Source organism: Aspergillus glaucus (assembly GCF_001890805.1).
Source record: "Aspergillus glaucus CBS 516.65 unplaced genomic scaffold ASPGLscaffold_8, whole genome shotgun sequence".
In the NCBI taxonomy this organism is placed as follows: Eukaryota; Fungi; Ascomycota; class Eurotiomycetes; order Eurotiales; family Aspergillaceae; genus Aspergillus; species Aspergillus glaucus.
In genome coordinates, this window is record NW_019170460.1 from 645,046 (window position 1) to 665,034 (window position 19,989).

Below are 19,989 nucleotides of genomic sequence, written 5' to 3' on the forward strand. Positions count from 1 at the left end.
TTTTTTTTTTTTTTCTTCTTCTTCTTCTTCTTCTTCTTCTTCTTCTCTCTCGCCCCATCACATCTTCATCAGAATATCCCTCAGAGGTATACAGCTACCACCATCCATCATGGCAGACGCGTCCTGCGTCGTCTACAAAAAGCAGGGCACGGATGCCACTCCCTTGAAACGCTGCGCCAAATGCAAAACCCAGTGGTACTGCTCTCGCAACTGCCAGAAAGCAGACTGGAAAAACTACAAAAAGACATGTGCTAAGAGTGCAAGTGAGACGTTTGCTCAGAGCGCCAACACGAGCAAACCCTCTACGAACATTGCAAACACTGCGGCCTTTCCCAAGAATCTCTCCACGGCCGTTGACAAACCCTTCCATCGCCTTGAAAGCAGGACCTGGCTGCACGACCGTCCCGTGAAAGACGTCTATCAACTCCTTATCGACGTGTATGCATGCGCATGGAAGATCAATACGTATTTGAGGGAGAGTACGACCTGGACAGAATCTACGGCGGACGTGCCAGCAGCAAGATAACAATTCCTTCAATCCCTTCCCCTGGAACTCCACCCCAAAATGGCCCCTGACTCGCGCAGAACGCATCCACGAGCTTGAACGGGTAGCACCATTTTACGAGTCAACTATCCAGAAGGAGAACATTGCTGCGGCTATACATTGGCGCTACCAGTTCGGCCCTGATGAAATATGTCCTGAAGGTCTTGTTTTCTTTCAGAAGGGAAGGATGATTGAGGAGTCGGAAGTGCGGCTTGAGGATGGTATTCCATGGCCAGAGGTAAGTGGATTGTGTTGCTTCATGTGAAATGTGGTAGTTGATCACTTAAATCTAGGGTTGTGAGGATGAAATGATAGGAGACCGGTAGGTCGTTGCACCTGGAGATGACCAATGTAATAGCCTATGTGGCTATATACTGGTTTGGTGAGACTGTTTCCAGCTTGAGAACTTCTTTATATCCCAAATCAGAGACGTACGAGATGGAAACTAGAGCATACAGCGAAGCCCCCAGTAAGATATATCAAATAGTTACCGTTTTTGTGCGCAATGTGCAGTCTCCACGGATGTGGCTCGATCCTAGGATGTAACCACTTGGAGATGTGATGGATAAAACTCTTCTGTGTGAGAATGAGGAAAGAAGTCTCTCATCAGCTGGACGAGGAGCATACTCCATTGCGAAAGCTGTGCCCATTCACATCTGATACGATCTCGATGTCTTCCAGAAGCGGTCAAAAGCCGCTATCCCCACTCTGCATTTTCTTTATACATATCAGATGGCTGTCGAGGCTCTCATTTGCTGTGACCGGACCCTCTATTTTAACGGGTCCAATATTCAACAAAAATCAACTGCCATTTGTTATCCATTATTATTACGTAGCTGCCATGCAGAAAGAGGAATTGAGGAAGATCTGATAATAATAACAATGCGAGATTGTCCACTTGAGACGCCGGTCTCTCCACTCACTGTCGGGTCTATGCGATGACTGGGGCGTGTCTACGCGAATTTGTCCGCAGTTATCCCGTCTAGACCAATAAAGCACGGTTTGAATAATAGCGAGTCCCCATCCAGGGAAAAGATAGACATGCTTCATTAAAAGAGGCTGTAGGAACAAGATCGAAGAATACAAAAGCACACGCAAGACACAGAAAACCGTACTGAAACACGAGAAAGCAGCAGCAGCAGCGGAGTATCATTTACATCTTCACCCGTCGACGGATCGTGACATGGATTATGCGAGAAGCAGAATCAGCTTGTACGTAGTGTCGAAGGCGTATCGAGGATTGAGGTCGTGAGAATAATAAGACAGAACAGCAGACCGTTGACGCTTGTCGGAAGGCGCGTGGGTAGTAGATAAAAGACGAGCAGGACGAGGTATTGGAGGCTGACAAAAGAAAAGTGAAGAACAAAGGAAAAAGGCTCCACGGCTTCGGATCACCGAGAGCTTATCGTAGAGGACATCCACTCCGTTAAAAGGCAAAACACGGCACTTAATGACGAGTTGCGACAACTATAGCTCACGTCAGCAAATTACCCGAGCAAATTGAGGAGGGAAGTCTAGTCATACCAGAAGGGACGATAATCACGACGAGCAGAACGATGACGCAGATGACCAAGCATACACGCATCTTCATGTCCTTCCACCACATCTGTTTGCGCACGCGGTTGGCACCTCTGCGGAAACCCTGCGCTGATACCGCCAAATTGTCCGTCTTGTCCTGAAGAGAGTCTAGACGCTCGCCACGTTCCGAAACACCGACAATGTTCGAACGCATCGCACGGATCGTATCATCGATTTCCTATCGCAGGAATATAAGATTAGCGCCATGATCTATCAACGCCAGCGAGAATCCGATCCTCATCACAGGACCGCAGTACTCACCCTAGAGACCTGCTGCGTCTTCGGGTCACCACCATGCTGCGTGGTGCCCGCGGCACCGGCACCGGCAGCGCCATTCGAGCCAGAAGGGATGTAGGGGTCGTAAGGTGGCTCGGACATTTTCGTAAGACGTGAGAAATCGCTTTTGAACGTTTAAAGTCGAACAGGTATGACGTGGTGTAGATTTTTCTTTGAGGTCGGGCTGTTATGGTCTCGTTTGGGCGATCGGGGAGAGAAAAGCAGGGAGAAAACAGGTGTATCAAATGCGGATCGTAAGATGAATGCGAAAAAGAGCTCGATGATCACCGGTCCACGGGTTCACGAGAAAAAGGAAACTGCAAAGGTAGGTACAAGTGGGTAGGAAGGAGGATAAGATGACGGGTGAATAGGTTGTCGTGGTGAAATCGCCGCCGCCTTCTTTCTGGGGATGGTCTCGGTTCCGACGGGATGCACGTGATCTTGGGCGCGGCCAAGAATAGCAGTGCACAGGCAGCGCTATTAGCTGGTTCGACCAATCAGAGCGTGGCTATGAAACCGAATGTTCCATTTTACTGCTAGGCGGTTACAGAGAAGTCGCAGGGAGCAATAGGGGTCGTCGACTCTACTGTACGGAGTATAGGGGACTAATAACCGGTTGTCCATAGTATACAATAGTCTAGACTACAAGAACATAGTCCCTTAAGCAAGCAGTATCCTAATCGCATTTAATCGCATTGATTGTTGGCGGTTGCTCAAGAGACGGAAGACGATTCCAAAATTGGAAAGAACGAGGCAGTGCAGAAAAAGCCACCGCCACAGTTTCACGTGCCAGCGATCAACAAGCGTGGATCTTGTCAGTGTGATTTTCAGGCGGAGATTCAACGCTGATTCCGTTGATTGATTGATGATCGATAGAGATCTATGCATCATGGTTGACAAAATTAGGTCTATATACATGACACTGGTAAATATGCAGGACAAGACCCGGGGAACACCCACCCATATCCTGCGGTTCGTGCTAAGCGCTCTCTCTCTCTCTCTCCCTATGGTCCATTCTCCGCTGTCATGGAGGGACAATTCCTTGTTGATCGTCGCCATCTCTCTTATCCAATACGGCAGTTTATACCCCGCATCCTTCGTATACTAGTACATGCTCATCGAAAACAGAAAAATGACCTCTCCAAAAATGATATTTCCAATCCAGTTCTCCGGTGCTTCCGTTCTCTTTCCTATAAACAGCTTCAGCCAAGGCCTTGGCCTCGCGCTTTGCCGAGCATCCACTGGATTCCAGAATGTATTTGGCCGATACTGTTACCACCGGCCAAGGATTCAAAAGGAAACGTCAAAATAATAGAAATACATTTCATTTCGCTGTGGAATAAAAGGGTACCTCTGGCCCTCTTCCATCATGTGTTCGCGTTACGTTCTTCATTTCAGGCGTTGTGCCACATCCACTCGTTCTGTCACCACCTTGATTGCTTTTTTTTTGAGGCCTGAGGGTCTTCAAGGCTGCCTGGGTCTTTTTTCTTCTTTGTCCTTGTTCTCCAGGCATCTTCTTCATCATAATTATTCGCTCATCGGCCTCCTCTCGTTTCTGCCTTCGTTCTTATTCATTTTCATACTGTCGCTCATTTCTATTTCTACACATCATCAACTCTAAACATTCGTTTATCACTATGAAGTGGTCAAGGTTATTATCTTTACCCCGTCTTTCTCTCTCCCGGAGCAATTTCATATTGCTTGGGACACTTTTGGGATCCCAGCTGGCGCAGGCGTCTATTAGCTTGGATATAGACAATCAAGGTACGTGAACATGGCCTTCCTCTTCTTCTAACGCTGCTGACTATCGCAGATTCAATCAAAAATGCCGCCCAAACCGCAGCGACTGGAATGTTACAATATTACACTGGTTACAGGCCAGGTGATGTCCCCGGTAACCTTCCCGATCCCTACTATTGGTGGGAAGCGGGTGCCATGTTCGGAGCGTTGGTGGAATACTGGTACTACACGGGAGATTCGCAATGGAACGATATCACTACCCAAGCCCTGCTGCACCAGACCGGCTCTGGTAACAACTTCATGCCCACGAATCAGTCTCGTACGCTAGGAAACGATGACCAGGCCTTCTGGGGTCTGTCCGCCATGTCTGCCGCCGAAGTACGATACCCGAACCCACCAGAAGACCAACCTCAATGGTTAGCGCTAGCTCAGGCCGTCTTTAATACCCAGGTTCCGCGGTGGGATGAACAGGAATGTGGTGGTGGGTTAAAATGGCAGATATATTCCTTCAACGGCGGTTTCAACTACAGGAATACCGTATCCAATGGATGTTTCTTCAACCTGGCCGCCCGTCTTGCGGTGTATACCGGTAATGAATCATATGCGGCGTGGGCTGAAGACGCTTGGGACTGGATGTTTGGTGTTGGTCTTGCTAGTCGGGACTTCCATTTCTTCGACGGTACAGACGACAGGAATAACTGCAGTGAGGTCAACCATATTCAATGGTCCTACAATACAGGTGTCATGTTGCTTGGTGCGGCCAATATGTACCATTTCGTAAGTCACCCCTTTCTCTATTTCCGTTTGAATGCAGTTGGTTACTGACACGATACAGACAGGTCAATCTGACGCTTGGAAATCCCGTGTGGAGGGAATCGTCAAGGGCCTAGATTATTTCTTCCCTGACGGTAAAAACGTCATGAGCGAGGTTGCCTGCGAGACTCAGGGCACTTGCAACGTCGACCAGCGCTCTTTCAAAGCCTACCTCTCCCGTTGGATCGCCGCCACAGTCCAAATAGCCCCGTTCACTCATGATATGCTCATGCCCAAGCTGCGTGCCTCTGCTCAAGCAGCCGCTTTACAGTGCAGTGGTCCGAAGAATGCCTGTGGATTGCGATGGACCAAAGGCGCCGACTACGATGGGAGCACGGGAGTTGGGGAGCAAATGGCCGCGATGGAAGTTTTCCAAACGAATCTGGTCGACTCCGCGAAGAAGCGTGTTACTGCAGACCACGGCGGCATCAGTAAGGGTGATCCTGATGCGGGCACGGAAAAAGACGACGATGCATACATTGGCGTCCTTGATGATCCGATCACCACCGCTGACCGGGCGGGAGCTTGGATTCTCACAATCTTGGTTATTCTTATGACATTTGCTGGCGTTTATTTCATGGCTACATAACGGTTTTGCATTTTTCTTCATCATCTACTAGTTTTGGTTATATGTATATAGCTTTGTGCGTTGTCAGAGCGATTTGCTATTGAAAAGATATCCGATCTTTCTACTCACATCATAGAAGCCCAATATAGAACTCAATTTCCAGAATATGCTAAATGCATACAAACAAGTAACGTTGTTCTGCAAGCGAATACAAAAACAGCAACAGATCATCCCAACGTCGATCACGTGGATCCCATAGTTAACTAACGTAATCCACAAGCGAGTGGCCACCCTACCGCGTTTCGCGTCAATTTCGTGCACCCTTCCTTCTTCAACCACCCACCATGCCACCAATTCGCTCCCGAAGCTCTAAAAATTCAATAGAGCAAGAGGGTAGGATCTTATTAGCTATCCAGGCTATTAAGAAGCAAGAAATTACCTCAATTCAAGAAGCAGCAAACCAATTCAATGTGCCTCATACAACTCTCCAGTGCCGGCTTGCTGGATGTACAAATCAGCACAAATCTCGCTCCAATAATCATAAATTGACACAAATAGAAGAGGAATCGCTTCTAAAATGGATACTCTCAATGGATTCTCATGGAGCAGCCCCCCGGCCCAATACTGTATGAGAAATGGCCAATCTTCTACTTAAGTCGTGTGGAACTACCCCGGTTCAAACAGTTGGTGAGAATTGGGTCTTAAACTATGTGAAAAGGCACCCAGAGCTTTCAACCTGATTCTCAAGGTGCTATAATTATGAGCGTGCAAAATGTGAAGACCTGAAAATCATCCATGAGTGCTTTAATTGTGTGCAATGTATGATACTTCAATATGGCATTGACCCTGATGATATCTACAACTTTGATGAGACTGGCTTTGCAATGGGTCTAACAGCAACTGCAAAGGTTGTTACCAGGGCTGAATACTATGGTCAGCATTCACTTTTACAACCTGGAAATCGTGAATGGGCTACCACAATTGAGACAATAAGTGCATCAGGATGGGCCTTGCCTCCATGTATTATTCTCAAAGGCAAGGTCTTTATTGAGTCTTGGTTTGATAACCTCCCGGATGATTGGCGCATCGAAGTCAGCCCAAATGGATGGACATCTGATGAAATTGGGATTCAGTGACTTGAAAAGCTCTTTATTCCATCAACAATTGCTCGTACAAAGGGGAAATATCGACTTTTAATCCTTGATGGCCATGGAAGTCATTTAACACCAAAATTCAATGAAATCTGCAGTCAAAATGCTATCATCCCAATTTGTATGCCAGCACATTCATCACATCTTTTACAGCCACTTGATATCGGTTGTTTTGCAGTGTTAAAGCGATCATATGGCCAGATGGTTGAATTGAAAATGCGGCTCAATATAAATCATATCGACAAATTAGACTTTCTTGACACCTACCCACACGCACGAATCAAAGTATTCAAACCTGAGACTATCAAGAATAGCTTTGCAGCAGCTGGTTTAGTGCCATACAACCCTGATCGAGTGATTTCAAAGCTTGATATTCGGCTTCGTACGCCAACACCCCCCGGAAGCCAGGGAAGTGATTGGGAGCCTAAAACGCTGTCGAATTTCGTCCAATTACAAAAGCAATCATCCTCAATCAAAGCTTTATTAAGGCAGCGTTCAAAGAGCCCACCGAGTCCACTTAATTCCGCGATAAATCAGGTTCTTAAAGCTTGTCAAATCACAATGCAATCAACTGCTTTTCTTGAGAAAGAAATAGGTGAATTACGCGCTGCAAATGAGAAGCAGAAGCAAAAGCGTACTCGATCTAAAAGGCAAATACCTCATGAAGGTGGTCTCTCAGCTCCAGAGGCTCACGAGCTATTTGTGCAGCCAGAAGCAGCAATTGAAGCACCAGCACCCCCCCGGCTGAGAAGGCCTTCACCACCTTTACAGCCGCGTATGAGAGCTTTACCAAAGTGCGGGGCCTGTGGAAATGAAGGACATAAGAGAAATGCATGCCCAGTTAGACTTAATTAGGTAGTTTTCTTAATTTAATGGCGTTTTGGTTGGAATAAATGCATTTGAATACTATAGATGGGGCGGAAGGTGGCCACTCGCTTGTGGTGGCCACTCGCTTGTGGATTACGTTAGTCAACAATACCGTTGATTTCAGGCACCAAAAGCCGTAGTTAACTAGTACCTTGGTACATAGTTACAGTAAAACCACTTGTACTCGTATTCGTATACGGAGTACCATACGCGGTACTCCGTACCCAGTACAGTAATACGCATCAGCAGTCGACGTTAGATATATATCTAGATCTGACTAAATACACACTACTTGAGAACACAACCTATATCACCATTTCTTTCGGTTTTATGGTAGTTCGTACTGCTGGACAAGGCAGACAAGGCAAATAGACAGAGCAGACACACGGCGACACGAGATTGGCGGGGGCAGTGCTGCAAGTGAGGTCGAATAAGCAAGCCATGTGCACGCGTTGTTTGTCTTTGGGGACAGCAAATGTCGAATTTGGCAAAATGAATTTGCACTGGCTAAGTATATGCTCAAATAGTGTGGACTCCGATAATGTATATGCAATTACTTGTACTGCACTGTACTTAGGTAGCTGTGTTATTGATGTAGATGGAAGACGCGATACATGGTAATGATAAGGGGACCTCGACCACACTGCTATTCACACTTGATATATGATGACCTGAACGGTTAGGTGCATCGTCCAGCATACGATCTTCAATTCAATAATTGATGTCTATGCTATTCTTGTGTATATTCGACGAGTACAGCGCATCTGCCGCGCGGTAAGTTGGCGCCTGAGGCCGCAGAACGCGTCCATAACAACATCAATGGTTAACCATTATATTTAAAAAACAATTGAATGAATGTAATATAATTGAATGCATTGAATTAAATAGAAAAGAAAACAAGAAATAGAGTAAAAGAAGAGAAATGGTGTAGGCAGGATCAAAATTACGCGGGCGGTAAGACCCGGTCCTGCTCGCGTAACTTAACCGCCACTGTCTCGTCTCGTCTCGTTTTGTTCTGGTTTTCTTCCGTTTTTCTTTCCCGCCCGCTTCTTCCCTTTTTTTCTCCCTCCCCAGAAAAAAACGAGAAAAGCGTTGAAACGCCCATCGTCCCTCTCACCACATCGTCCCCTTGTCGTATTTTTCCGTTTTTCATTGCGAAACCGCCATCATCTCGTCTCTACTCCCCACTGCATCCCCTGGTCCGTCCAGTATCGACTTTTTCGACTCTGTTACCGCGAACATGGGTCGGACGGTCGACCAGGAGGTTCACGCGGCGTTTGTCGAGTTCCGCGCCAAGGAAGACGATAAGGTGCGTGTCCTGCTGTATTTCCCCCGTAATATTTCAACGAGCCCACCACTTGTGCCTATACCGAGTACACCACCAATATAACTATCTTACTTGTTACTGACATACCATCCTGTTTTTCTGTTACCCTGGTACAGTGCCTTTCCGTCCAGTGTATCTACTGTCAACAGATTCGCGCAAAGAACACCTCGCGTCAGAAACAGCATCTGCTCGAGTGTCCCGGTCTCCGTGGTCATCCCAGTGCGCCTCAGCCGCAGTCCCAGTCTGCCCAATCCGCCGCCAACGGTATCAGCGCTGCAAATGGTTATCCCCCAACGCCAAATGGACCTGCCGCCGCCGCCGCCGCAGGTGCTGGCCCTGGCCCCGGGGCTGCGATGCCCACCGCTAACGGTGCCATGATGTCGAACGGTGTCAATCCCCATGCCACGCCGATGCAGACCCCGATGAACATGACTGCCGGCCGTGGTACCCTGTCCACGCCTGGTGGCCCGCCTACCGCTGGCCCCGGTTCGTCCTCCGGCACCCCCCAGCAAGGTTCACGTCCGACTCCCAAGCCCAAGCCGAAAACGTCTGCTTCGAGTCTTCCGGCGCCGCCGTTGGATGATGTTCATGCCGCCTTTGTCGAGTTCCGTGCCAAGGAGGAAGACAAGGTAAGAAGAGGCTATGGTTATGGTTGGGAGTTCAGTAATTTGACCGGGGAATCACAGTGTCTGTCCGTCCAATGCATCTACTGTCAGCAGGTTCGCGCGAAGAACACCAGCAGGCAACGTCAGCACTTGCTTGAATGTCCCACCTACCTCAGCGTTATGAAAGATTCGATCCCGGCCAACAACCTACTCCATACCTTCCCCGAGGGTGACGTCGCTCGGTCGCTACAGATTCCCGCTCCGTCTCTCGAATTGGACTTCCGGATGAGCATCAAGATGAACCCTCGGGTTTCGGTGGGACAGAGCTTGTGGGGCCAAAGGGATTGGGTTTCTTTCCTTGGTGGTCAGTGGGCTGGTCGATGGGGGAAGGGTATTATCCTGGTTTGTCTCCATTTTATTTCATTCATTCTATACCCGTTGCAGTGTACTTCTAACAAATTTATCAGCCTGGAGGGCAAGATTCCCAAATCATCACCAAAGATTCCGTGACGAGTCTCCGAGCGACCTACATGCTTCAAACTGCGGACGATCCGCCGGCGTATATCATTGTGAAGACAAATGGGTGGTTAACGGGCTCTAAGGATGTACTTGATAAGGTTAATGACCCAAATATGGCGGACGCTGTTAACCCTAACACCTATAAGTATCGCGTGAACCTCTCTATGGAGACCGGAGACGACCGTTACGCTTTCTTGAACACCCTGATGTGGATCGGCAGCGGTTGCCGCAGAGGTCATGAAGGTCAGTATCTGCCACTATCTAATGCACAATTTGGCATGCTAACAACGCGCAGTTATTTTGGATTGTTTCCGCGTCAACTAGTTTCGCTACGTCATTGCAGCATGTTTTTGTCCGGTTTTTAAGCGAGTGATATTCGTCGTTTATGGGAAAATTGGGTTGTTCTTTATTATTCCATCCCTCGAGATTTCTTAGGTATATGTGGTACGCCTTAAGTTGATTTTTTTCTTTTGTTCTACAGCAACCCTGCCCATTTGCCCTTGTCCCGTTCTTTTGCCTGGGTTATGAGTCCAGACTGTGCAATGTCCCCAGTATAAACCAAGTTCGTTCTTCCCGTGGAGTGCTTACCTTTATGATACACTACTGCTATTTCGCCTCCTAAGACTCTTTCTCTTTTCTCTTTTCTATTGTCAAGTGAAGATCTAGCCGTTTAAGCCTCTACTCTTTGTGTTCATATTGATTCGCTTATATTCCCTGGTTGTTATTTCCCCTTTCCGCCTTGTCTCTTTTTTCGAGTGTAGCCACGGAGATATCCTATATCTTTATCTTGTTTAGTGGAAGTATTGATTGATCTGCTATCTGCGTTGATATTGAATTTTGTGTTGTGATTGCAACTCCTAACGCGATAATGATAATACTGGCGTTGTTTATATTCAAGCGATTTAACGCCATAATTGCAATCGATTGTGCTACTTGCGATGAGAGAAGAAATCGGTTATCTCCAAACATCGACCTTACCATTAATACCGACCTCGAACTTATTTCGAGAAAAAGATATACAGCGATGTATTGTCGCTTAGAGTAAACACTAGAGTTTCATAGATGCGTCTGTATGTACATGTACTCCGTACAAGTACAAGTACTCGTATGTACCTGTATGTAATACTACCGTTAATTTCCATTACCACTCGAATCAGGTACAGTAAATACTGGTAATCATGTAGTGGTATTTTCAGTGGTGTTGGTTACATGGTTATTTATGCTTAACTCAGTTGAGTTAAGAGTAATATGTTTTGTTTTACTAGGGGTATGGATTTTGTAAGTCGTTTTCTTTCTATACTACAGGAGTACTGTATTTGACTATCGTCATGTTCGTTCGTGTTACATTGGTTAAACCGACAAGATCTAATTCTATCAATCTTATCTCGCTACCCATTTTCCCTGTTTAAAAACCTGCAACAATCAAGTTAGCGTAATCCAATACATCCTCTAAAGCTGGAAGAAGACTCACCCTTCTCAGTATTCCCCTCACCCATACTCTTACTGCTGCTGCTACCGCTCTGGATAGCACCCAGAATACCATCCATGTACGGCGCTCCACTCCACTTCTGGTGCGTCAGGACGTCGACCCCGAGTTCCTTTTCGCGAGACTGGATCTGGCGCACGTAGGCGAGCATGCCCTCGTCCTTGAAGGCGCGGGAGAGTTCGGTTGTGACGGTGGCGTTGGTGTGTAGGCCGGCGAGGGAGATAAGTTGGAGGACGAATCTGCTCTCGTTAGTTGGTGTATTTTTGGAATATTTTTTGGGGGTTGGTTGACTTACCCATGCTTAGCAAGATCCCAGATAAACGACTTCAGAGAAGCCTCGTTGAATCCCTGGCCCATCCAGTTGAACGACGGACTCAGGTTGTAGACGAGTTTCTTGCCCGGGAACTCGCTGCGCACTTCTCCGGCCAGTTGTCCCGCCTTGGCGACGTCCGGGTCACCAGTTTCCACCCATAGGAGGTCGGCGTAGGGTGCGAACTCGCGTGCGCGCTTGGTGGCGGCAGGGAAGCCGGCGCGGTAGTGGTAGAATCCTTCGCGGGTGCGGGGGCTGTCGCAGGACCAGACGACGGGGGCCTTTGCGTAGTCGTTTGCCAGGGCTCGACGGCGGGAGAGGGAGAGGTTGGGGTTCTGGGCGACCTTGGTCTTGTATGCCTCCCGGGTTGATTGGGAGGCGCCTTCGGATTCGAGGTGGGCGTCGACAGCTAGAAGATGTTAGCTTGAGTTGTGATTCCAGTCTGGTGGTCGTATGTTACCCTCGTCAAAAGTGACCAGCTTGTGCTTCTTGACCCAGTCCAGTTCAAAAGCATCAATCTCCGAAGGAGCAGCTCCCTCCCGTTCCATAGCCTGGAGAGTCTCCGCCAGAGGCTCAACATCCTCCGTAACACCAAGGATAAACTCGTGGTCGCGCACGTCAATCGCACTGCTGATCAACTTGCCGCTCTCAGAGTCTGTTCGAGCAATCACAAGGTTCTCAACTCCCATCATGTCCCACTGGAAGCGGGTAGCAACGAGTCGGTTAATGTGCTCAGCCATTGGCACAAGGACCTTGCCTGCCAAGTGACCGCATTTCTTTCCACCGTGAAGCTGGTCCTCGAAGTGGACACCAGCAGCGCCATTCTCGGCAAAGAGCTTCGCCAGCTTCATGACTGCAGTCAATCCACCGTGTCTATGGTAATTAGTTAGCCACTGCATCTCATCTGTCATAGTAACTGGAGCAGCTTACCCAGTATCACCGTCTGCGACAATGGGTCGCAGGTAGTCAACATATGCGGTGGACTTGCGCTGCTCCGGGTTCAATTTTCGCCTGGAGTCAAATTGCTTTCGGTCATGCATTTGCTGAGCTTTGAACAACCGCTGGACCTGGTTCGGCACTGTGTTGTAGGGGTAATCGCCAAAGTCGGGGGAGACCTCGTTGGTCGTCGTCAAGAGAGAAGAGCATGCCCAGCCCGATATATACAAGACCTCCTGGTTCGGGGCTTGCTGTGTCATCTGCACAGGGTCAATGGCACCCACTAGAATTCAAACCGTTAGAATTCCATCCATATCCCCAATTATTCAACCCAAACAAACTCACTCGTATGAACCGGTAGTCCCTGAGTAGCCCGCTCATTCAGCAAATTAAACAGCTTCCGCGCCATCAACGAACTAGGATATGTCTGTTGCAACGTTCCGCGCTTGCTAACCACGTCCGCGGCCGAGTATGGTCGCTTGATCCCCTCATACCGCGGGGATTTCCACCACGCCTCGACATCTTTAATCTGCTGATCGTAGAAAGCGTCTTCAGCGGCACCGGCCTTGTCAGCGCTCGAAAGCAGCTGGTATGAATCGCCCGGTAAGACGGTGGATACGGGGGGCTCGACTGAGGGGAGCGGAGACGACATCCGTGGATAACCGCAAGTGAACGATCGCAGAGCGAGGCGGGATGGACTGCCAGCAGTCGAGGGAGAGAACGTTGGAAGGCGTCGCGGGAGTCGACGAGGAACTGATCGAAACATTTTTGTTGTCTAGTATACAGAAGGTGTAATTGGAGAGAGGAGGAAGAAAGATGGTGGCGGAGGTTGTTTTGGGGAAGACGTCCCTTTCCCCCGCCATTCGGGCCTCGGTCTGGGGTTCGCTCCGCTATCCGCATATGTACTCTGCGGAGTGTACTTGTAGTCTGACAGCATGACAAGAGCATAGAATGACAATCCCGGTCATTATATCAGTTTATTATTTATTGTGTAACTTTGAGTTGCCATGCAGTAGCGGTTAGTTTGGTCTAGAACACTATGGCATGCCTGCAAAGCATAAGCAGTACATCCCGCATCCGGTCTAGGAGAATTGAGAAATAGCAATTCCACTGGGTCTAGGCTTCAATTCGGTATATCCTTCTCTCAGTTCGTTCATCTCACTCGGACCACCGGTATTCCTTGTCGTGTGTTGCGTTTGTCCTTATCTATGGGACACTAGAGCGTATTATCCCGTTGGATATCTCTACAGGGAAGGCGTCGCAATGTTGCGAAACTCTTTGAACCCTCTACCAGTCAATTGGAATCATCAGTAGAGGTCCCAAGGAGCCGAACAGATATGTGGTCCAGTGATCGCGGCACTGAACTATGCAAGACAATGCAGTTACCAATACCCACCACCTGGTCCGTCATCATTTGTATAGAGCCGTCTGGAACCATCAGAGCGTGAATCAAACAAATCGCTCAATTTGCGGTTCGCAGCAATGTCAATGCCATGGAATCTCGGTGATCGAAAACTCGTTTGGAGAATAGCGCTGTCTTATCGTCGTCCACTTGTGGTGAGGTTGTCTCGGAGGGTAAATATAGTAAAATACCTGTATGCAACATGTCAGAAGACCGAATAACTCATCAGAAACCTTACTTACTGCTTACTTGGAGTTCTGTGGAGAGAGATGCCAATGTAATGTACCGCCGGAAAGTGTGGGGAGACCATGTGTTTGGTCCCGTGACCACCGAGTTGTATAGCTTCACGTCCAGCACGTTATCGTCTATTAATACACCAGGACGAATAATATTACAGGCAATACAGCATCCAAAAAGTACGCTATCATCCTGATTATTTCCGCTGGCTCTCGTTTCCTGTTGTGGAACCTTGTTCTTCTCCCCCGCGGCTTATCAACTGTTCTTTCTCTGCTTTCTCCTCACGCGGATGCATGAGTACATGATTGATCGAGGAACTCCTCCATTATCTATCTGTCCCTTCTATCTCGACTCGCCTATCTCTTTCGTCTCCATGGAGTTCTTATAGAGATATTGTGCGGTGGTTTCTCTTTCTATCTATCAATAACTCTTCCTCATCTTATCCTTTCGTGTTCATTCAGTGTCCCCCTCCAATTTCTATGCGATCTCCAACTCTCCAAGCACTGGGCATGGAAAGCATCAAGATTCCATCCCCTTCGGCTATTCTGGATATTCCCTCATCTTCCCCTCCTTCTGCTCCTCCTGCTGCTACCACTGATGGTGGTGTTGGCTCTTCTTCATCTTTCCCTGCCTCTTCTATCTCCTCGTCGGCTCCTCCAGCCAGATCATCCCTCTCCGCAGCAAGGACGGGTACGGCAGGTGGGCATGCGACCAGCAAGCCTAAACAGTCGAAAAGTCGTAATGGTACAGTACATTAGACATTCTCATTGATCGGTTATGATATAATGGCGCATGGATATGAATACATGAACGGATGAGAGCATAAAACTGGAATAGCAGCGTACCATGTACAAGATGCTGACCTTCTGCTCCTACTTGCCATCCAGGCTGCATTACCTGCAAGGCCAAACGGCTAAAGTGCGACGAGTCCAAACCAAGCTGTCTTCAATGTGAACGGCGCAAGGTACAATGCGGAGGATACAAGAAGGATTTCAAGTGGCGACCCTTCGAAGAGACCAATGCGGCGAACAGGACTTCTGCAAAGACGAGGAATGGTAAAGTCATATGTCTAACCCCCCCCCCTCCCTATACCCCCCTCCTATAATGTATCGTCCTAACAATTAACCGCGCTATTTGTTTTGATAGTCACTTTGCCGCCTCCGCTCCCGACCACGCCGAACAAAAGATCAAGAGGGAATATTTCACGTCCGATATCGTTTGCAAGGGCTGCAACAAGTCAAGGGTCTCCTCTTAAATCAAGAGAAGGGCGTCGATTGCCGCAGCGAAACACCCCACCTAGGGTAGAGGAAGATAGCCAGTCAAATCTGGATGCGTTGAGTGAGAAGACTCCCGAGTCCTCACTTGGAGAGCTTGAAATTCCCGGGTCAGCTCCATGGTTGTCGGATTTGTTCCCATCGTCCGCAGATTCTGGCAACTCCTTTGGCGCAATGTGGACTCCTAGTCCATCCAAGTCAGATAGCTTCAGCTTCTCCGCCCTGCTAGCAGGGGATGATGATGAAATTGAGGAAATCGTGCGCCAGTCCGATCCAAGCTCCGGCCAGTGGTTGTTCTTTCAAGATCCCGGGCTTTCTCCGTCAAGGACCGAAGCACTCATGGAATCCAGCATCCCTAGCGAACCAGATTTAGGAGCTGCAAGTCCTGAGATGTTGGTGTTACGCTTCAATAGAAACACGTGCGGTATATTGTCGATCAAGGATGGGATGCATGAGAATCCCTGGCGTACATTGATCTGGCCGTTGGCCAAAGACACCCCGGCCCTGCGCCACGCTATCTTCTCAATGGCTGCATTCCATTCCAGCAAAGAAAACCCAGCCCTCAGGGTCCATGGAGTGGATCATATGCGCAAAAGCATCGCGTATATGGTGCAAAATATCGAAAGCATGAGGACTGATGCGGCATTGGCTACAAGTCTAGCGCTAGCATTTGCGGATACATGGGACCAGCATACTCGCTCTTGCATCCAACATCTCCGAGGAGCCAAGGCATTGGTGTCGCAGGTCCTGGATCTGGCCGTTCAGGGTAAAGTGCATGGGGCTGATTTGGAGCGCGTTCGGTTTCTGTACAATACCTGGCTGTATATGGATGTGATTGCTCGTTTAACGTCGCGAGATGACTGCGAGGGCCCAGAAATGGACCTATCCATCTTTCAACTTTCGAGCGATGTTGTACATGAAATCGATCCTCTGATGGGATGTGCTGCCACGCTATTTCCGCTCATCAACCAGGTGGCGGGGTTAGTCCAACGGGTCCGAAAAAGTGATTCCAACTCCATCTCGCTGGTCTCCCAAGCCATTGAGCTGAAAAGACTTGTTGAGCAGTGGGAGCCCCCGAGATGGTTCGAACCGCCTGAAGACCCCACGTCGGAGGTGCAACATAGCATCCAAACAGCTCATGCTTATCGCTGGGCCACCCTGTTGTATCTGCATCAAGCCGTCCCAGAAATGCCTTCAGAACCGACATCGGAGCTGGCCAAGCGGGTATTGATATTGCTTGCCACTGTGCCACCAAGTTCGCGGGCGACTATAATTCAGATGTTCCCGCTCATTGCCGCTGGCTGCGAAGCAGAGCAAGAAGAGGATCGTGACTGGGTTCTGAATCGTTGGATGGCCATCCAATCTCGATTGATGCTAGGTGGTATCGATCGATGCCTCGAGGTTGTGCGAGAGGTCTGGACCCGTCGAGATGCATACAAGGTTGAGCAGGAGCGGAAGCACAAACGCAGCTGCAGCAATACCATGTATGATTCTTCGGAGAATTGGGGGAAAGGATGGGGTCGGGAGGAGCGAGCGATTCCCTCTGTCACTTCTCGCCAAACTTCAAGACGGAGCTCTGCTGTGTCAGGGTTGGAAAATATCGAGCATGAAAAGACTGTCCGGGGACGATTGCATTGGGTCAATGTGATGGAAAAATGGGGCTGGGAAGGTAAGCAATAACTTTTTCTTCATTTGAGTGTGAAAGTGCTAACTCTTGATTCTTTACATAGTGTTCCTGGGATAGAGGTTGAATTTGGAACAGGCTCAGTTAATATCGAGGGCGTAATGGAAGACGCTTTGCGGAGGGATTCCTGGTAGCACTGCTTTTCGATCTCGATGGCTCCTCCGGGTCTTTTTTGATAGCAGGCTGGCGTTCTGAGCGCGTTGCGGGCTCGTTATCCGGTAGATTGCTCGGGTGGTCCTCCAGGTATGACCGGAGAGAAGCCAAGTATGGCTCGAGTTCCCTGGTGATCGAGACTGTGGTCATGGTGCAAAAAGGATATGCTTATCTGTTGCTTTCTGGATACTTTGTGTATGCAAGTGCTGCTTTCTGGTCTGCTTATATTACGATTCGATTGTAATAGTCGATCAGCGTGGCGTTCGGTTCGAGTGAAATATTAACAATGGATTGCTGCTTGGACTTGTTTTTGAACGATATCGAAGAATGTCCTAGTCGTAAGTCTCCCTCAGTAAATTATGGCGCTTTGGTGGGAGAAAGAAACTCGGATTGGCGCATGGGATATAATAAAAAGCAAAGGTTGTCGCAATGGCGCAATTCCACGGAAGTCTTTGTCGATTCCGAAAAGAACTCAAAGTGGTACGATATCTGCTTTCAATACTATGGTGTATTGACTTTGCTACAGATGTCGAATTCGTCGAGTGGCACAAGTCTTTCAAGTCTCTCAAAATCGATTTTTGTAATAATATTATGATTTTTTCATCAAACGAAGTGGACTATCCAAGTCATGCAGGGATGTACCGTTTTTGCAAACCCTCGATCTGTAGTCGGTCAGTTTAGTTTTGATGGAGAAGGGAACGTTGGGGCGATGCCTTAAGTGGAGATAGAGAGAAAGTTGCTTGGGTTTGTCGAGCGATGTGAGCGATGTTGAGTTGAGTTGAGTTGGGGCGATGGTCTGTGTGTTAAGAGTGAAGAGGAGAAAGAGGAGAAGGAGGGGAAGGCATTATATATCGAGGTCTGATCGAATCGGAAGAATCACTGGGGTTGTTCCGGTAGGAATCCAGCAGGATTGATGATGTGATTGCATTCACTGGTTGTACTTGAGTAGAGTGGTTAGATGATGCGGTGAGGTGGTGGGATTGTTGATATGGATATTTTGTCTGAATGTGTTGTTTTATAGAGAGATACTTTATTAGGAATAGAAATAAGATAGCTTGGATCACGTTTAGTTAAGAAGTATACAAGTTGGGTATACAAGAGCCGGTGTACTTCTGTACTCCGTATGGTGTGGTTTGGGTATTGTATGTAATACCGCAGGTTACTTACATACGTACGTACCTACGGAACTGATACATGTATATCGATATATTACTACCACATCCGGGGTAAATACCAAATTAGCATAGATTCTTGCACTATTTACCAGAATAACACTCTTTATTATCGCTATAATACTGCTAATTTAGACCATAGCAAGAGGCATTGAAGTAACACCCTCAGCTATGCCTTGTACTCCGTACGATACAGAGCACTGATAAGGACCGACTAACCAGACTCGGAAAAGAAACCCCAGATATCTAGATTTGGGACACTGATTGGATGGCTCACTGGTGTCGGTTTCTCCTCACAGTATCAGTCATGTTCTCCTCACGGTTCGGATATCTGATAACTGTAGACATGGATTCGGTTACTTTGTGTGGACATTGGATGCGAATGTACGGATTCGTTGGTTCGTTGTACAAGTAGTGAGGGGTGTATAAATGGTTTGTGCTGGCTGCTACTAGTGCAGGTGTTTGTGGAGCGGTAGCTTTGCTTTAAGTTGCTTTATTTGAATTTGTATAGTTGACGCAATGGCTACTCCATTTGTTTACCACGCCAAGGCACAGTCGACTTTTGAGCCGCCCCTCATTGCCAATGAGAATGCTTTTCTTGGCGATTTAGCATCGAGGTCAGTCAGTCCCTCACTCCCAGGCAACGGACACGGACTACTCCGTACTGTATACAAAAGTACTAACAAGTAACCACCATATGCCTCGGCCAGCGAACAAAATGCCCCCGAAAAACCCATTTCATGCGGCTTCTTCCGCCTAGAAAGAGGCACCCCACTGGTCTACGAATACACCTACGACGAGATGAAGATCATCCTGGAAGGCGAGGTTACGATCTCCGACGCGACAGGGCAGTCGGTGCAGGCTCGGGCGGGCGACGTGTTTTATTTTCCCAAGGGATCGAAGATAACTTTTGTGACTGAGGGCGGAGGGTTGGCGTTTTATGTGGGTTTCTTTTTCCTTTTTTGTTTGGGATTGCGATGGCTGACATGAGGTAGACCGGACAACGTGCTAAGGAGGGTGCGTAAATTTTTCCGGGCTCTGGGGATACGGAGTACTCTGTAATACGTACAGGTGATTGATGTTAATGCCGCAATGATATCCGAACTCGGTGTTCGTATGGATCAGATCCATAGGTTCGCAACCATGGTCCCTGAGTATGAATTTGTATGTGTAGATCTACGTAAACAAATAATACGTCATAGCAAAACGCGGGACCATGGATCACGAGCAGGCCATACCCGAACAGGTAATTTGATTTTTTTCATCCAAGGAACACGGATCTGAACCGGGCTTTGCGGGAGATCGCGGACTTCAATATAAAACGAAGCTGACACACATAATAATGCA

General features: G+C 48.2%; 8 protein-coding genes across 8 annotated transcripts; 5 read left to right on the forward strand and 3 right to left on the reverse strand.

Moving 5' to 3' along the window:
• Positions 1–109: 109 nt before the first annotated feature.
• On the forward strand, positions 110–479 carry ASPGLDRAFT_57343 (zinc finger MYND domain-containing protein; the record flags this gene model as incomplete). The annotated part of the gene is made up of 1 exon (XM_022548246.1): positions 110–479. A coding segment is annotated over one exon (369 nt), but the record flags the coding sequence as incomplete, so codon positions are not given.
• A 1,365-nt stretch (positions 480–1,844) lies between these two features.
• ASPGLDRAFT_1424322 (SNAP receptor SNC2) lies at positions 1,845–2,747 on the reverse strand. Its single transcript, XM_022541768.1, has 5 exons — positions 2,666–2,747; positions 2,584–2,610; positions 2,384–2,522; positions 2,069–2,300; positions 1,845–2,011 (listed from the first exon to the last, which is right to left on the reverse strand). The coding sequence occupies exons 3-5, from the start codon at positions 2,498–2,500 to the stop codon at positions 1,992–1,994; spliced, it is 369 nt and encodes a 122-aa protein (XP_022401864.1). The 5' UTR covers positions 2,501–2,522; positions 2,584–2,610; positions 2,666–2,747; the 3' UTR covers positions 1,845–1,991.
• Positions 2,748–4,035: 1,288 nt separating this feature from the next.
• ASPGLDRAFT_124088 (glycoside hydrolase family 76 protein) lies at positions 4,036–5,540 on the forward strand (the record flags this gene model as incomplete). The annotated part of the gene is made up of 3 exons (XM_022540458.1): positions 4,036–4,162; positions 4,212–4,915; positions 4,974–5,540. The coding sequence occupies 3 exons, from the start codon at positions 4,036–4,038 to the stop codon at positions 5,538–5,540; spliced, it is 1,398 nt and encodes a 465-aa protein (XP_022401865.1).
• A 3,237-nt stretch (positions 5,541–8,777) lies between these two features.
• On the forward strand, positions 8,778–10,521 carry ASPGLDRAFT_1515514 (DUF3237 domain-containing protein; the record flags this gene model as incomplete). The annotated part of the gene is made up of 4 exons (XM_022542262.1): positions 8,778–8,846; positions 8,981–9,871; positions 9,937–10,231; positions 10,284–10,521. 4 exons carry the CDS (start codon positions 8,778–8,780, stop codon positions 10,310–10,312), a joined length of 1,284 nt encoding a protein of 427 aa, XP_022401866.1. The 3' UTR covers positions 10,313–10,521.
• Positions 10,522–11,322: 801 nt separating this feature from the next.
• Positions 11,323–13,523, reverse strand: ASPGLDRAFT_46146 (methylisocitrate lyase ICL2). The gene is made up of 6 exons (XM_022546388.1): positions 13,066–13,523; positions 12,715–13,003; positions 12,245–12,657; positions 11,770–12,193; positions 11,460–11,713; positions 11,323–11,401 (listed from the first exon to the last, which is right to left on the reverse strand). The coding sequence occupies exons 1-6, from the start codon at positions 13,484–13,486 to the stop codon at positions 11,394–11,396; spliced, it is 1,809 nt and encodes a 602-aa protein (XP_022401867.1). The 5' UTR covers positions 13,487–13,523; the 3' UTR covers positions 11,323–11,393.
• A 1,345-nt stretch (positions 13,524–14,868) lies between these two features.
• Positions 14,869–17,313, forward strand: ASPGLDRAFT_124585 (Zn(II)2Cys6 transcription factor; the record flags this gene model as incomplete). Its single annotated transcript, XM_022540491.1, has 3 exons — positions 14,869–15,103; positions 15,247–15,426; positions 15,506–17,313. 3 exons carry the CDS (start codon positions 14,869–14,871, stop codon positions 17,311–17,313), a joined length of 2,223 nt encoding a protein of 740 aa, XP_022401868.1.
• ASPGLDRAFT_46152 (uncharacterized protein) lies at positions 17,206–17,866 on the reverse strand. Its single transcript, XM_022546389.1, has 2 exons — positions 17,364–17,866; positions 17,206–17,302 (listed from the first exon to the last, which is right to left on the reverse strand). Exon 1 carries the CDS (start codon positions 17,618–17,620, stop codon positions 17,402–17,404), a length of 219 nt encoding a protein of 72 aa, XP_022401869.1. The 5' UTR covers positions 17,621–17,866; the 3' UTR covers positions 17,206–17,302; positions 17,364–17,401.
• Positions 17,867–19,161: 1,295 nt separating this feature from the next.
• On the forward strand, positions 19,162–19,980 carry ASPGLDRAFT_147988 (cupin domain-containing protein; the record flags this gene model as incomplete). The annotated part of the gene is made up of 3 exons (XM_022541950.1): positions 19,162–19,259; positions 19,353–19,584; positions 19,638–19,980. 3 exons carry the CDS (start codon positions 19,162–19,164, stop codon positions 19,665–19,667), a joined length of 360 nt encoding a protein of 119 aa, XP_022401870.1. The 3' UTR covers positions 19,668–19,980.
• Positions 19,981–19,989: the final 9 nt, after the last annotated feature.

What these genes read in the sequence shown, in the direction of transcription:
- ASPGLDRAFT_46146 (XM_022546388.1), bottom strand. Translation starts at nt 13,486, where the DNA reads ATGTTTCGATCAGTTCCTCGTCGACTCCCGCGACGCCTTCCAACGTTC. An exon ending in GGGACTACCGGTTCATACGA is followed by an intron (nt 13,004 to 13,065) that starts GTGAGTTTGTTT and finishes TTTGAATTCTAG; the next exon opens with TGGGTGCCATTGACCCTGTG. An exon ending in GCTGGTCACTTTTGACGAGG is followed by an intron (nt 12,194 to 12,244) that starts GTAACATACGAC and finishes AACATCTTCTAG; the next exon opens with CTGTCGACGCCCACCTCGAA.
- ASPGLDRAFT_1424322 (XM_022541768.1), bottom strand. Translation starts at nt 2,500, where the DNA reads ATGTCCGAGCCACCTTACGACCCCTACATCCCTTCTGGCTCGAATGGC. An exon ending in AGACGCAGCAGGTCTCTAGG is followed by an intron (nt 2,301 to 2,383) that starts GTGAGTACTGCG and finishes TTCCTGCGATAG; the next exon opens with GAAATCGATGATACGATCCG. An exon ending in CGTGATTATCGTCCCTTCTG is followed by an intron (nt 2,012 to 2,068) that starts GTATGACTAGAC and finishes CGTGAGCTATAG; the next exon opens with TTGTCGCAACTCGTCATTAA.
- ASPGLDRAFT_46152 (XM_022546389.1), bottom strand. Translation starts at nt 17,620, where the DNA reads ATGACCACAGTCTCGATCACCAGGGAACTCGAGCCATACTTGGCTTCT.